Source organism: Myotis brandtii, unplaced genomic scaffold, assembly GCF_000412655.1.
Source record: "Myotis brandtii unplaced genomic scaffold, ASM41265v1 scaffold441, whole genome shotgun sequence".
NCBI lineage: Eukaryota > Metazoa > Chordata > Mammalia > Chiroptera > Vespertilionidae > Myotis > Myotis brandtii.
Genome location: NW_005366873.1, coordinates 1231598 through 1249198, shown reverse-complemented (window position 1 = coordinate 1249198; position 17601 = coordinate 1231598). Strand labels below are relative to the sequence as shown.

The 17601-nt window shown below is 43.3% G+C and overlaps 1 protein-coding gene across 1 annotated transcript in view; it reads right to left on the bottom strand.

Annotated features, from left to right (window-relative positions):
- The window catches only part of ABLIM1 (actin binding LIM protein 1), a 187168-nt gene extending 171177 nt beyond the window's left edge, over positions 1–15991 (bottom strand). The window contains exon 1 of the mRNA XM_014546347.1: positions 15845–15991. Within this exon, the coding sequence (XP_014401833.1) occupies positions 15845–15902 (58 nt within the window). The 5' untranslated portion in view covers positions 15903–15991. The remainder of the gene's footprint in view (positions 1–15844) is intronic.
- Between the last annotated feature and the right edge of the window lie 1610 nt (positions 15992–17601).

The window sequence follows — 17601 nt, the reverse complement described above, 5'->3', positions numbered from 1 at the left end:
ATTATCTGCTTTAGTTCTGTTTTGTTAAAATACATTAACTAGTATTAATTTCAGAGAGGAAGGGAGAGTGAGAGTGAGATAGAAACATCAATGATGAGAGAGAATCATTGATCGGCTGCCTCCTGCATGCCCCACACTGGGGATCTAGCCCATAACCCATGCATATGCCCTGACCTGGAATCGAACCATGACCTCCTGGTTCTTAGGTCGACGCTCAATCACTGAAACACACCAGTGGGGGGCCACACAAATGACAAATTTTATCACTTTTTTTTTTCTTGTCACAAATACAGGAGCATATCTTTCCTCCACTATATTATTTTATTTACTGGTATACCTGTAATATATTTAGTCTTTGATCTTAAATCAGTAGTAGGATACTATTATACATATTACTCTGCAAGTGTTCTCTTTAATTTTGTTTCTTTTATGAAACTAAGGTATAATTTACAGAGTGAAAAGCACAAATCTTAGGGTTATAGTTCATTTACAATTTTTGTGTGTGTGTTTTTATTAATCCTCACCAGAGGTATTTTTTCTATTGTTTTTGGTTTTGGGGTTTTTTTTAGAGAGAGTGGAAGGGAGAGAGAGAGGGGGGGAGAGAGAGAGAAACATCAATGTGAGAAAGACACATCAATTGGTCGCCTCCTACACATGCCCCTCCCGGGGCTGGGGATGGAATCTGAAACCCAGGTACGTGCCCTTGACTGGGAATCTAACCACTGAGCCCACCGGCCAGGGCTCAGTGAGTTTTGATAAATACATCTGCCCATGTAACCCACATCTCTATCAAGATATCGGACACATCTATCACTACACAAAGTACCTTCTGCTCCTTGCCAGTCAACCCCAGCCCCACAGCAGAGGCAACCCCTGTTCTGATCCCTCTCACCTTTTTGCACATTCTAGAACTTCACATCAGTAGGACTATCCAGTATCTACCCTCTTGCCCTCACTACTTTTGATCAGCATGTTCTTGACATTTATCCATGCATTTCCATTAAATTTTACCGCTCCCATTTCCCCCAAGGTGAAAACCGTAACTTCTCTCCAATATGCAATACATCATAACCTGAGTTATCATCCCCTGGGAACCACCCATTTCATGAGCTTGTAGAAGGAGAACAAATGCAATACCTACGTCTGGAGTCTCAAAGCAAACCAGTGTTGGTACCAGGTCACAGACTGGGGCAGGCCACGACCCGGGGGGCAGTATTTGGGATGGGAAAAGGACAGCCACTGAGACAAGACACGTAGGAAAAAGGAAGAGTTTGGTGGAAAGAGGTGGCGATGAAGTAACTTTAGAGGTGATAACAAGTGTAAATGTCATCAGATCATCCAGGGAGCGGTGTCCAGCAGCTGGGGACGCTGCTCTGGGTCTCAGGGGAAAAGTCACCGCTGCAGATGTCCACCAAAGCATGGGCTGGGGCAGTGGGAGGGGTGAAAGGGAAGGCAAATCACTGGGCATGAGCTTTTTAAAAACATACTTTTATTGATTTCAGAGAAGAAGAGAAAGGGAAAAAGAGAGAGAAACATCAATGATGAGAGAGAATCATTGATGGGCCGCCTCCTGCATGCCCCTCGCTAGGGGTTGAGCCTGCAACCCGGGCATGTGTCCTGATGGGGAATCGAACCGTGACCTCCTGGTTCCTAGGTCGAGGCTCAACCACTGAGCCACGCTGGCCAGGCTGGGCATGAACGTCTTGCAAGTAAAGGTGGTCTCCCTCGTTTCTGTGTCTGCTTCAGGGGAGACGCTGCTCTAATACTTATGAACATCGGACCTTAAAATGAACACTTCATTAGGTTTTCAATGAAAAAACACTAAAATTGCCCACTAGACTCAGTTTACTCAACTGACCGTCTGTATGTAAATGCCTGAACGTCTCAGCTTTTTGCATTAACTAAATGGTGCGACTCAGCAGTACTTCCTAGCATTCTAATTAAAGACGCATGCGTTGTATTGATTAAAATTTCCAGTAACACAGCATAATGCTATTACTCAGCCTGCCAAGAAGAGAAGCAGTTAAAAAAAAAAAAACAACTTACAGAAAGCTTCAATTCATGAGAGAGAATGTGAAAATGTAGTAATGAATCTCACCTAAGAGGATACAAGTTTGCAGAGAACGGGAAATTGGATTCTAAAGCATACCAGGCCTTCCACAGTCTCCCTCATCATTACGAATGTGCACCCTTCAGTAAAAATGCTCACAGAACACCCCGAATGGGCGCCGACCACGCTCTGTACAAAGGCAATTCCATCAGCATTGATTGAGCACTGCTTTGCAAACAGCCCTGTCCGAGGTATAAAATAGAACACAGTACTCTGCTTTTTATCTGCTGATGGAAAACCAAAGCGATCTTTTAAGGCGTCCAATATTGAGGCTCTCGAGACAAAGCGAACAAAAATAGCCTGTACCAGGATGAAGTGGGTGGTGGGTGTCTCCAACGGGACAGATGGAGCATGACGTGTGTGTGTGTGTGTGTGTGTGTGTGTGTGTGTGTGTGTGAGAGAGAGAGAGAGAGAGAGAGAGATTCCTTTATTTATTTCTTTTCCAAGAGGAGAGAACTGCTTGGCACAATTAATTTTTAGACTCCCAGTGGCATATGGAGACACGCAGTGGTGGGGAGGCAGCCTCAAAATAGAGAACAGAGCAAATGGCAAGGGCTGACAATTTAAACGGGTAGGAAAAGAGCTTTTTAAGAATACGGTTTACAAATGGCTTTAAAATGATCATGTTCGAGTTGGAGAACAAGTAACTACAGGTGTGAAGGACCACAGAATCCATGAAGCGAACAGAAACACAGTCAGCTTGAGGAACACAGGCCCATGGAACATCACACAGGTGCCCCCGACCCCTTAGGGTTACCGCTCAACAAAACCTTCTCAACTCACAGCCCCATGACTTTGCTTCTCTCGGAATTGCTACTTTATTCCTAAAATTTCAAACTTGATTTCTCATTGAGGGTCAAGTTATGTCAAATATCTTTTCAGCTATAGTTTCTTCAATTTCATTTTCTGATGTTGAAGTAATACACTTCATTAGAGAAAATTTGGGAAACACTGAAAACTATAAAGAAATGGAAGTAATACAAGCCTACCATCCAGAAACCACTGTTAATTCTTCCTTGTGTTTTCTTTCTTTTTTTCTTAAATGAAATTGTTTATGTAGTTCAGATCACACTACCTATGCAATTTATGACTCTAGTTTAAGGAAACGTACCACCATATCATCCAAAGCTACTGCAATCATTTTTAGTGTTAACTTTTTAATTGCAATGTATCTTATATGCAAAGTTCACAAATCTCCTATTTAACCACCGCCCAGATCAAGACCTAGAACATCCCTAACACCCCAGAAGGTTCCTCTGTACCCGTCAATACTGCACCCCCTCCCTCCAGCTCACCCGTATTCTGACCGACCATAGTGGGTTAGTGTTGCTGGCTTTTGAACTTCAAGACAGTTCACACAGTATGTCCTCTTCCATCAGTGTAACGCCTGTTCAATTCATCCATGTTGTCCTATCAGTAGTTTTTGATTTTGTTGCGTAACATTCCATTGACAGAATGCACCACAACTAAGTTATCCATTCTCCTGTTTGGGAACATTTGTTTTTTTCCAGTTTGGGGCGATTATGAATAAAACTGCCAGGAATATTATTATACAAGCCCATCAGTAGACACACGCACTCCTTTCTCCTGATTTGTACTTTATATTCCCAACAGCAATGTCGCAGAATTCCAGTTGTTCCATATCCTCATCAATACTTAGTATTATCAGTCCTTTTAATTTTGGCCATTCTGACAGATGCATAATGGTTAATAAAATCTCTGGGTTTTTAATTTGCATTTTAATGACTAATGAGGATTAGACTTTTTAAAATATGCTTATTGGCATTGTGCCATATCCTCTTTTGTGAAGTATATGCCTTTGTGAAGTATAGAAAATTAGCCTTTTTCTTATTGATCTGTGGGAGTTCTTGGTATACATTAGATCTGAGTACTTTTTCAGACCAACATAATGCAGCTACCTTCCCTTAGATGGTGGCTTGCCTATTCATTTTCTTAATGATGTCTTTTAATGAACAACTCCTAATTTTAATAAAATTCAATTTAGTAAGGCTTTTTCTTTCATGGCAAGTGATTGCTTTGGACGCTGTTTAAGGAATCTTTGTTTAATCCATGGTTATGAAGATATTCTCCTGTGTTTTAGCCAAGAAGCCGGGTCGCTTCACTTTTCATGTTCTGCCTCAGTGGAATGCCTGTGCAGCGCGTGAGATGGACAGCCAAGGGCTCCAGCCCCCATGATAGAAAAGCCCATCCTTTCTGCTCCTCTGCTGTAAATCAAAGTGTGTGGGACCATTTCTGGGCCCTAGTCCCAGATTTCAGAGAGGAAGAGAGAGGGTGAGAGATAGAAATTCAGTGATGAGAGAGAATCAGCTGCCTCCTCACGCCCCACACCAGGAATTGAGCCCGCAACCTGGGCATGTGCCCTGACTGGGAATCGAATCACAACCTCCTGGTTCATAGGTGGATGCTCAACTACCGAGCCATGCCTGCTGGGCCCTATTTCCTTTTATTTCCTAATTTAAAAAAATCTTTCCACCAACCCCACCAGGCCATTCAGATCTACTGTAATCATTTTTTATTAAAGAGACCTCTACCACCTTAACTTGCACCGCAATCCTTCAATGTTTGGTCTTTGCATGGTACAGGCTTCTCACCATGGCCTGGGCGACCAAGCACCCTTGCCCTCCCCTCCTGAAGCCTCTGTCTTCACTCACTGAGCTCTAGTCACAGGGGCCACCTTTCAGTTCCCGGACTGTGCCGCACCGTGTTCTCACATCAGCCAGGGACCTCATACACACTCTTCCCTCTGCCAGGCAGGCTGTGTGGCTCCCATCACTGTCACGTTCACTCCTGGTTACCACTTAGACCCCAGCCTATACGTCACTTCCTCTGTGCAGCTTGCCTGGGTGCACCAACCTAGATGGATTCTTCTTACACTAAATAGTCTCTCATGCTGCCACAGTTCACAATGATACAACTACCTGTGTCATGTCTGTCTTTCCAAAACCCTGTGAGGAGCACCATGAGAGCAGGGACCATAGCTACTGTTTTTCCAATTACAATGATTGGCCAATAGTAGGTGCTTAATATTTATTTGACTCTTTTTTTGTTTCCATTAAAGATGAAATCCCTAGAGTTGCTTTGAAATTTTTATTGAAAAAAAAAAAAAGAAGAGGTATTATGGGCAAAAATTGAGGCAGATGTATTCAGAGGGGAAAAATTAAAAAGATGAAGCAGGTTAGCTGGTGAGCAAACCATGGCTTAGGAGGAACTCTGTATAGCTCTGGTTACAATCCTTGAGAAGAAGTTGAGTAGTTACTATTTTAAATGTACATTTTAACTATAAAAAAATCTTGTATTCTTTGTCACTTGCGGTCCATGGAATTGAGAGGTAGTGAGTGAATGAACTTTGCAATTAGACTCGAGTTCAAGGTCTGAGTCCACCATGATATTAGGCAGCTACCATGTTCGCCTTTGTACAATGGGATAATAACAGAGTTGTTGAGACAATTAAAGAAGAGAGCATGACAGGTAAAGACAGAACATGCACATGTCATATAATAAGCACTCAAAAACTTTAGCTATCTTAATTATTGTGATTCCTAATGTTACTGTGGAAGTGAAGGAGCCAGAAAAGCAATACACTGCTGAAACCTTCAAAACCAGAAATTTATATGAAGACTCTGAGAGTCACAAAAAGACTAAAAATAAGTTTTTCTTAATCATAAAGAGACAGAACATCAGCAAGTTGATGGCAAGACTGGATCTTGGAAAGTTTCTTGGCAGATCCTTGACTTAATCCCTCCCTTGGGGCTCTCTTGCTATGTGAACACGAGGCTTTCTTCGCAGCTACCACATGATGCTAGCAAGTCCTCCTTGTCTGTTTGGTGAGAACTAGATGTTCCCTGTGTCCCGGGGTACCCGCCTACCCACAGTCATTGAAGAGCTGTCATCATTGGTGGATGGCCCCATGTTAGTGACTCTCAGGCTGAAACCTATACTGTAATACAAATAGTACTATAGGACACTGCTCTTCATATTTATTTACATACATTAGCTCCTGGGATGCTTACAATGACTTTATATATGTTTTCATTTCGTTGCCTTAAGAAAGTACCACATGCCCTAACTGGTTTGGCTCAGTGGATAGAGTGTCAGCCTGCGGACTAAAAGGTCCCAGGTTTGATTCCAGTCAAGGGCATGTACCTTGGTTGTGGGCACATCCCCAGTGGGAAGTGTGCAGGAGGCAGCTGATCGATGTTTCTCTCTCATCGATGTTTCTAACTCTCTATCTCTCTCCCTTCCTCTCTGTAAAAAAAAATCAATCAAATATATTTAAAAAAAAAAAGAAAACAAAGTACCACAAATGGGTTTGCTTAAACAACAGACATGCATTGTCTCTCAGTTCTGGAGCTAGAAGTGCAAGATCAAGGTGTGAGCAGGGCTGGTGCCTTCTGAGAGGTGTGAGGGAGACTCTTCTCCAGGCCTCCCGCTGGCCTCTGGCAGCCTCAGGTGTTGTGTGGCTCCTGGCTGGTTCCCTCCCTGAATCTTCACATCGTTTCCCCTCCATCTTTGTCTCTGCAACCACATTTCCATGTTTGATAAAGTCACTAGTCACATGGAATTAGGACCCAGGCTGGTGACCTTATTTTAACTTGATCATCTGCAAAGACTCTCTATCCAAATAAGGTCCCATTCACATTTTTTTTTACAGGAACACAATTCAACACACAACAGTAAGAAAATAAATGAGCTGAAATAGAGGAAAGAGAACTTCTCAAGAAAAGAAGAACAAATAATGTACATAACAAATTAAAAAGAGAAGGAGATCATCAGTAATAGTGAGAGTGGATTTATTTATGTGATTATGTTACCTGGGAAAATGATGTTTTTCCAAGAAACTCAGGGGTTTTCACATTATTGTGTTCTCAAAACCTCTCAAGAATTCCTTTCAATTTTATCGCTAACCTCAGGCATAATGCCTAGGAATGGAGGATTCTAAGTCCTTTCATGGTGTGGTTTTATTTTAATTATATGTATTTAAAACCAAGAGGGAGGGTAGTTACCTTGGGAAAAATCCTCTTACGTCTGAGGAGACTAGCTCCTCCCTCTGGGACCCCTGGAACATCGACTGACACTCTGATCTACTTGCCTATGGCTGCTGCTGGTCCCTCAGCACCACAAAGGGAAGAATCATAGCGACCTTGTTCCTAGTTGCACCCCCAGGTCCTAACAGTGACAGGTGTGCTCAGTCACTGTGCCAGGAGCTCAGTAAATACGGAAATGGGGGGCGGGGGGAAGCAATACCTTCCGGACTTCCTTTCTGTGTGTGTTCTGACATCTCCATCAGGAGAGAAAAACCAAGAAACCCCTGAGAAAAAATAGGAGGCTTTAGAAAACTTTTATAGAATTAAGACTCTTATTCAAGGGGCGTTCCTCATTCCCATCTTTCCTGAAGCGATACTCCCAATGCTCTAGTATCTGGACTTAATCAGAGGTAATTGAAAGTGCAGGCTCTGGACAGTAAGTTGACTGTAATTGAATAAACAGGAATTAATGATTTCTAGCAAATGAAACACCGCCCCTTTATTTTCTAACAGTATTCTGAGCTTATTTCCTATCTCCGAATATGGGGGAAACAGGAAGATTTCTAAGAAAAATCTAAGTGAAATAGAACTGAGGTGGAAAAATACCCATTTGAATCCTGCATATTGTTTCTTAAAAACTTAAAAATAAATCATCCCTATTAATTCCGTTAGTTCCTTTATATAAATCTAGGTCACGCCAGTCAAATAAAATGTTTTAAGTGGCATAAAATCAAATCATTTTAGCTAGGTGTTTCTTTCATTTTATTTCTAAACCTTTCTTTTTCTCATTCTCCAGCTAAACAAAAACATTAACATTCTCAGCAAACATGTTTTCAAACAGGCTATTCGAAACAATCTGTAGTAAGTAATATTTTTGAAGAGCGGTGAGTTTTCATTCCCGCTGAAGCACCTTAACCTGTTGGAACATTTATCTACTGAATGACCATATAGTTTTCTGACTTCATCTCTAAAACACATCTTGTTAAGCTAATCTTTATTGTCTTTGAAACCATTGATCCTTTTTCAAAAAGTCTTTAATAACAGACTCTTCTTCTTTTCAATATTCTAGGCCAGTGGTCTATAAACTAATTTCTTCTGTCAGATTTTACAAATCAGGCTTTTTGTGTTGTTTTTTAAAAAAATACATTTTTATTGATTTCAGAGAGGAAGGGAGAGGACGAAAGATAGAAACATCAATGATGAGAGAGTATCATTGATCTACTACCTCCTGCATGCCCCACACTGGGGATCGAGCCTGCAATCTGGTCATATGCCCTGACTGAGAATCAAACCTCGACCTCTTGGTTCATAGGTCAATGCTCAACCACTGAGCCATGCTGTCTGGGCTACAAGTAAGTTTTTAATAGAACACAGTCATGTCCACTCATTTATGTATAACCTATGGCCGCTTTTGTGCTACCACCACAGTTGAATAATCACAACGGAGACCATTTGGCTCACAAAAGCTAAAATACTATCTTGTTCTTTACAGAAAAACTTAGCTTCAGGCTAGTCACACAAAGTGTTCACATCTTCTATTTGTTAGCTTTTTGCTCTATAAACATCTTATTCATTGGTTTCATCTGAGATCATTTCCTCGCGTATGGTTAGTAAGGTCCCTGAGGGTCACAGTTTTAATTCCGTAATAAAAAATGAAAAACGTCAGCTTAACTGGACATGAGTCTCAGGAACTGTTCATTTACGCCAATGCTACTGCTACTGCATAGACGGTACGGTAGATTCCATCAGTGGCCCTAATCTTTCACCTCCCTTTCGTCAACCCCTCTGCCAAGGAACTTCACAATCCCCTCCCACTTTGAGACTGGGCTTCACCATGTGACTTGCTCTGGCCTATACAATAAGGAGGAAGTGACCATATGGAAGTTTTGAGCTTAGCACTCAACAGATCACGCATGTTTCTGCTTGACCTCCTGACCTTCTGCTTCAATGTCATGAGGACATGGCTGGGTTAACCTGCTGGTCCCAAGGGGAGGATGAGAGATGTGTGGAGCAGAGCTCTCCCTGAATAAGGTAAGCCCATCAAACTGCCCACCAGTTCAGCCTAAAGCAGCTGACCATTGGAGACCCGGTAGAACCATGAGAAATGAGAATGATGTTGCTTTAAGCTTCTGAATTTTGGGACGGTTTAGGAAGCAGTAATAGCTAATTGATTCAAGAGTACCCTGTCTGAAAATACTGCTAAAATGGTTGGTTGTTTTTTTTTTGAACCTTTAGGGAAAACTGAAAATGTTAACTAATCATTACTGAGATCTCAGAAAGATATAAAAATCATAGTTTCTAACATAATTGAACTTATATTTCTGTTCCAGGAGATAAAAGAAAGTGTGGGATAATTAGAGGATAAGACAGTAATTGAGTGCCGAAATCTATGGAAACTTGGAGCTTCTGGTTAGACACAGTGCTGTGAACACGTGTTTATCTCCGTGCCTGCGCAAAACCCCAAAGCGCAAGAGAGGAACAACTGTAGACAAGAGATGTGGACACAGTTTTGGAGCTAGAAAGTCAGTGAATGACATAAGCAAAGAAGGAAAGACTGAAACTTAGCCTGGAGGGGAGATTTCAATTGGGGCCTGGTGCTGGAGGCTGCAGGGACCGGCTGAAGGAAGAGATGAAGGATAAAACAGTGAAGAGGACGGTGGGTTGACAGTCTTTATGGAAAAGAGTGAAGTCTCCTTTTCCCCTCCCCTTCTGTCTGCCAGGACACCAACCCTCAATGACACTGAAGAGGACATGAGGTGCTGTGCCAACCTGGAAGATCTCTCGTCCCTTTCCCTGTATGTGGAGATGGGATGCAAGAGAGGGGGCAACCTCCTTCAATTCTTTCTAGCTGTTTATCCTGGTACTTAAAGCCATCTCTCTAAATAAGATACTTATATGGCCATCTTGATTTTTTTTTTCTCATTGTAGACATGGATCTATCGATTTACTACAAATGATTAGGATTGAACTCTTCAACATTCTTCACAATAGGTAACGTCTAAAGTGCGAAGTCTAGAATTGCACTTGGAACGTTTCAAAACCATCCTGTGTCAGGTATCAGAAGAAACCATTGAAATAGATGAACAAAGAGCTGCACTTAGGAATGGGGGATGAATCAAGAAACTGCCCATTTTAGCTTCACAATAATATTTGGTTTTTCATTTGATAAATTTTTGTTGTGTCTATGTGTCAGGCACTGTACTAGAAAGATATTGATATACAGTGATGAACGGCTTGGACACTTTCTTCCTTCATGGAGCCTACAGCCTAATGGATGATTAAGCCAGGGACAGGGAATAGTGACCTCAAGCATTTGAACCATTTGCATCTGACCATTCATTCCATACTCTGCGCCTCTAGTTAGTTCTAGGGCAGGGGTCAACGAACTATGGTCCACACACTGTTTTTGTCTTATTCCAAGCTAAGACTGGGCCTGTTTTTGTTTGTTTTTCATTTTTAAAGGGTTAGAAAGAGAGACAGGGAAGAAGGGTGGGACAGTAGCAGTGGTGACAAAAATAATATATTCTGTAAAACCTAAAATGTTACCATCTGGTTCTTCACCAAAAAAGGTTGCTGACTCTTGTTCTAGGGGCTTGCCAGACCTCTCTTGAGCACTATTAATTATTTCCCCCACACAGAGCAAATTAGATCTATTTTCAACCTTTTAATAGATTGCAAGTTTATTCAACCATGCCAGATAAGAAGGTCAAATGTCCCACTTAGAAAGGCCACACTGTGTAACAGAGATGCCACAGTTCCTGTCATCACAGAGAGTCAGGACAGAAAAACTAGAGTCCTTGGCACTCACTCCTTTGTCTCCCACTCATGGGAGAAGACACTGTTCGACTTTTAAAACTAGGAACATGCATTATGTTGATGAAAAGGAAATGAATAACTAAAACCAATAATAGTAGTTACTCCCTACATTTGAAAGGTGGTCCAAGAGAACTTTTCGCCTTTCCTATTGTGTTTGAAATTTCTATAATAAAAGCTTATTCTGCCACAATTTGTATAATGTAAAGTAAGCAACATAAAATATACATATTAAAATGAAATAACCGAAGCAGAATCAAGACTTTGGAGTCCAAAGCACTACGCAATAACATAAATAATTGGGAAGCGTCTGGATTTCTTAGGTAGAACTATAATTGCTAATTATATAAGCCACTCATTACCACAGGCGAGGCCCTGTGCCATCGGTTTTAGACAACCTCATTTAATCCTCCCAAGCATATAAAGCAGGTACTACTATTAGCTTCATTTTGTAAATGTGGAAACTGCGGCTTGGAGAAGTTAAGGCACTTGCCCAAGGTTACACGGCTAGTAGGTATCAAAGCTGAGATGTGAACCAAACCTCTCTGTCTCTAGAACTCAAGAGCTTGACATTGTGTTCAGAAAGAACATGCTTTCCTTTTGCAAGCCCACAATTATACAGTTACTAGAGGCCTGGTGCACGAAATTCATACATGGGTAGGTCCCCTAGCCCTGGTGGCCATCAGGGCCAATCAGGGCCTTCCAGCTGTCAGCCAGGGCCTTCCTTGGTTCCGCACCACCCCCTGGTGGTCAGCGCACATCATAGCAAGCGACCGAACTCCTGGTCTCCTGGCCGAACTCCCGAGGGGACAATTTGCATATTAGGCTTTTATATAGAGATATATTAGAAGAAGATAACTTTGAAATTCACCAGAGTCGTCATTTTAGCAAGGGGAAAATACATACCCAATCCCTGTGGCTCTGGCAGTGAGGAGGGGCAGAGAGGGGTCCTGAGGACCAGAGGCCCCCTGCCCTCCTGATGGAGACATGGTACAAAGTGACCTGTGGTCAGAGTGTGCCCCATGAAGCCAGAGGGGTCATCTATATCCCAAGGAGCCCCAGGTCTCTCCCCCTCCCCACCGGCATCCCAACCTGCTTAGGTGACCACAGCCTCTTCCATCTTGTGTTCCCAGCCTTGTGCTTTTCACCCTGCCCAGGTCCTTTCTAATTTCTCATGTTGGTGAGTTGCCCAGCACATCTTTGGCACATACATGCCAGGGATCCTTCCAAGGTTATAGATTCTAAATGACGGAGATGTATTCTGAACATCACCTAGCTCAATGCCTGCCACCTGCTGAAAGATGCTTCGTAAATTAACAACAGGCAGAATGTTAACCAGCTGCTCCAATGCCAAGTCCAAGGAGGGCTCCATGACATATCAGTGCACCCTCCCTGATGAAGCTACCAATTAGAGGCAGACTACTGCAGTGAGAGTGCCTTTAAAGTAATAATAATAATAGTAATAATGAATAATAATAATAAAGACATGGGTGAGGCCAAGAGTCCAAAAGTAAAAATGGGTAATTAAAGTCAGGAACCTGTATATGCAACGTGAGTATTCACGTAGCCAGAAACATCTTATATATGAAAAAATATGGAGAATAAACCATTTAAACCACTTAAAAATAGTCAATGGGGTATGCTTCCTATCAAATAGTACCATCCCATTATATAAGGGGAAAATACATCCCCTTATATTAACAATTATAGTTCTACCTATTTGATAGTGCCTCCCATCAAACAGTACGATGCTCAGGGTGATATTTCTCCAAGAGCAGTGTGCAGAAACTTCACCTTCTAACTCTAAACCACACCAGTTTACAGGTCAGCATGAGTTATGGTTCCCAACCATCATAAAGGGGAGTAATTCTGGGCCTGGGGAGTTTCTGTTCCTTTAAGATCGTCAAGGAAGCCTGGTGTGGGGACCCTGTGAATGTTGGCTGTGGGGGAGGGAGACTCAACAGGCACTCTCAAGGCCTGTTCTTTTCTTAATAATATATTTTTATTGATTTCAGAGAGGAAGGAAGAGGGAGGAGGCATGGAAACATCAAGGATGAAAAAGAATCACTGATCAGCTGCCTCCTGCACACCTCCTACTGGGGATCGAGCCTGCAACCCGGGCATGTGCCCTGACCGGGAATCGAACCGTGACCTCCTGGTTTATAGGTCAACGCTCAACCACGGGCCAAACAAGGCCTGTTCGGTTGGTTGTTAACTGTTTTATCCAAACCCGATGCTCAGTGGTCCTTAGGCATGTCCCTGCCCTGCTCTGATTGACCCACTGGTCACCGACCTTAGCAGGGCTCATTTGCAGTGGCAGCTGTAACTGCTGCTACAGCAGAAAAACCTGTCCAGCCTTCCACTCTCTGACATGAAACCTAAAAAGTGCACATCAGCACATTGCATTTCCCCTCCCCCCTTTTAGAAATGAATGAATGGCCTTTAGAGACAAGTTTTGTTAAATTCCCATATTCTGAATGAATTCCCTACCTACCACTCCAACCTTTAAACTAAGTCAGTGATGGAGAAGTACATGTCAGCAGTTAGATTTTAATATACAATAGAAGGCTGGTATCTCATATGCCTTAATGAATTGTATGTAAAGACTCGCTCTAAGCATATCCTTTAAAGAAGGTAGTGGATCTCTGAGTCTAAGTCTGACACCAACAGCCATCTAACTAACCAGCTCATGCCTTCAAGGCTTGGCAGGAGAGGGACTGGAGGACGGGCTCTTGTTAAAGAGGGATGGGCAAGCCGGTGAAAACTTTGTTGCTTTAAAGCATCGGGGACGCAGCCACGAGAATAAGAGACAAAATTTAAGCACAAGCAAACTTATTCATTATATACCCTTTCAAAATATCCATCTATTAAAAAAAGGTAATTAAAATACTTCATCAATATTCCCTATGGAGAGAACTTTTAAAACAATGCAGAGTATTGTTTAAACCCCGTATGTTTCAAACATAAGGTGCGCCTGGACAATGTGCCAACTTCCAATTGCATTACGACCGAGATTCAAGTCAACTGTGGAGTGTTCCAGGGACACACTTCCCGTACGTGCCAGCTGGCAGCAATGGTAAGGTTTCAAATACCTTAATTATATACCTTTTCCGTGGACTGGAAAAGGGAAGAGTAGTAAAAAGCAGAGAAAAGTAATAAAATTTCTTGTCTTTCCACTTTGATCTCTCTCTTTATAGACATAGATTGATATAGATGATATAGATGTAGATATAGATATAGATATAGGTGTATGGGTGTATAGATGCATAGATGTATAGATAGATAGATAGATAGATAGATAGATAGATATAGATAGATGTATGACTTACTCTGCTTACTTACAATCGCTCTGCCATGTAGGATTTTCCAAAACCTGTCCTGTCTTTCCTGGAAATGAAAACTAAAACCCATTCTTTTTACAGTGTAAGGAAAACAGAGGGTTTCAAATTTATTCAAATAGACATACGGACATCGTTAGATATTCTGATTTTATCTCTAAGACCCCTTCGGTTAGAAAAAGCCCTTGAATCACAGTTTTCAAACTCAAACTACTAGTAAGTAATACATTGCTGCTAATTAACACACAGGAGGCTCCATTACAATTCAGATTCTATCTCCCAGGAGAGTGTCCAGGAACCCAGAGGCCTTTTGTAAATATCAGGTGAGGTTACACCTGGAAAGGACAGGGAGGGAGAAGTCGGGGCAGAGTTCTTGGCTCCCTGCCTACACAGGGCCTATTGTCAGCTTTAAATTTTATGATTCTGATGTTTGTCAACTTTTGTCTTCCCAGTACATGACAGAGGCAGATCAATAAATACGAAAGCACATTTCCAGATTTTTCAATCCCCATCCTCTTTTAAAATAACGTCCATTTTCAGGAGAAACTTTTATGGCACAAGAAGCCACCATGAATTATTCATCAGCTGTGGAGTGTGCCAACCCCCAGCTCCTGTGCCTCTCAACAAGTGTGTGCATGTGCCACGCAGGTACTTGGGCTCCAGCTCTACCAGTCCCGGTGGGAAGGCAGAGCTGGGCTCTGTCCTGGCGAACCGAGAAGAGTAGGCACTCGGAAGTAAAGGTGGGAGGGCACAAAGCCTGTCTGCCTTACGTGGAATTACCCACCGGCTTACTTTGCAGAAACCAAAATAAGTTACAATCTCTTATCTCAAGGGGCCTAGCATCAAAAGAAACAGCGCGAATCGACACAGTCTGCTGGTTTTGATGGAACAGCCAGCAAGATCGCATTGGGCTGCCTCTGAGGCCCGGGTGTTGCCTGTGGGCCCTGGGGATCTGAGCAGGAGGCGCTGGGCCATGCCTGCAGCCAGCCAGCCTCAGCAGGGAATGAACTTGCCTGTCAAAGACAACTGTAGGGGAAGCCTTCCGGGGGCAGCGTCCAAGTTCAAACAAAGCACCCAGTGTGCCCCACCCAAGGAGACAAAACTCCATCCAAAGGGGGATGAAAGATTTCATTGCAAAGCTGTGTTAACACAGGTGCTGTCCTGGGAATGAGGGAAGTAAGAAAAAGAGCAGGTGAGCAGAAATAGAATCAGAGGGGTTTCCCCACAGCCACTGAAAGCTCTTTTTAAAGTGCTCCAACAGACCACGCCGCCTACATGTAACTAACATAGCCAAATTCCTGCTACAAAACAGCTGTGTCAATTTTAAATTCCCATTATATTCATGATATCTGTAAATATGTTGATATATAAGATATGCATTTTATACACATATGTATCGTGCACATACATAGATCAGAGTATTAACATATTATAATAAGCAAAGAATCATTTTCACCAATAGACAAGCCCCTGCATCCCTCCCCATCTGGTCTATGTCAGACAGTACATATGCGAGTTTACAAAATGGACCGTCAAACCTTGGTCGTCCCCGACAGCAGGCTCGGGGTCCATGAGCTGAGCCGGCTCCCCGAGCATGGGCGTGCACAGACCTGGGACCTCAGGGTTCCTCACTAGGGGCTGGCGCACGGAAGGACGGCGTCCACTCCTCAAGGGAGAGGCTTGGTGGGGCCCTGGCTTGCCTCCCAGGAGTTTGTGGGCTGACTTGGGCTCCAGCGAGGGGTGTGCCGCCCAGAGGGTGTGCCACAATCTAGCTCAGGAAGAATGAGGAGTTTCCTGCATGATGCTAGCTCCTTCCTCATGTACGGAACCCACAAACCCTTATCGTCTCCCCCCTCCGTCTCCTCCCGATTCTAAAGAGCACGGCGGCTGCTGACACACCTGTAAGAAACTGTCCGGCCTGGAGGCCACTATCACAACACGCCCTGCATGCACCCCGGATTCTCCTCCACTCTGCACCATCGGGGACCCAGACTTTGGTCACTGTCATCCCACAATAACGCAAACACACGAGACAAAGAAAGAAAAGGGTGGGTTTCCCCATGCCTCCTGCCTCCTCTTTTCGTTTAATAGAATTACCATCCCACCAGATGGGCTTTTTATTATTGTTTTTAATACTGGGATTTAACAAAAATGCTGTGAATCAGGGAGTTGCCTTTTACTCCCACCCTGGCTGTCCATCGTGGCTTCAGATGTTGTTCCAGGACAAAATGCTGGTGTGAGACAAGGCCTGGGCACTGAGTCCTTTTACACGAGACCCAGGCTGCCTGAAAACAATGACCTCATCCGGAAAGGCTCAGGAAAGAGGCATTTTCCCCCTGGCCAGTAATGCCCGATGCGGGGCTGGATTACCCGCCACCCACGGTCCAGTGTTTCTCCCGGTTATTTTCGAACACCGGAGCTTTTGCAAACTGGAAATGCTGTAAAGACACAGTTTAAATGGGAGAAGACACTTAGGACAAAATATTTCCAGCATCGGAGACAGGTATTGGCTAAGAGGTAGACGGGAACTGGCATCATTGTTTTAAGTGCGATCATTTCATTCCTGCAATAAAGATGTAAGTCCCAGCTCCCACAGTCTCCCCATGGACAGACTATGCAGTCGCATTGTTTAGATATACACTTTGAGTGATTGAACGTTCCCAGCTTCCTCTCTTCCTCTCTGGGTGGTTTTTTTGTTGTTTCATTTTGAAATGGCTCTGGGGAGAGCCAGACTCATGGCTCTCCACCTCCCCCCTCCAGGCCAGGCCACTGCCTGGAAGTTTCTGCCCCTGATAAGGTCCTCCTGACTTGGCCCAAGCGCCAGGCGCCAGATGAAGGCGCACGACTGGAGGACTCATTGATAACATGCTTGGCATTGCAGAGCTGTCACAGGCTGGCGGCTGCCAGAGGCCCATTGCATTTATTGAAATCTCCTGATTGCGCCTAATGCTTAGCATTCTCCTCACAGTGACTCCCTGCTTTAGCCCCAGTGTTTTTTGTTCGTGTCTCGGGATTCTTACCATAAGGATGGAATGGAAGTCTTTATAGTTGTGTTTTTGTTTTTTTTTTATCCCCTGAGCCTTCATTCTGGATGTAATGGACGCCAGTTTTTCCTACTCCCTTGCAATCTCAGATTATCATTCAGACCTGATTTGAAATGAAAGGGGGAAGAAGAAACCATGCATAATGCTGTAGCTATTTTCTGGGGCTAATACAGAATTCTAGTTTAAAAGCAACTTGCACCAGTTCCTGGCTTCTTCCAAGGCAGGGCGGCCCGTGAGGGAAGGTGGTGGGT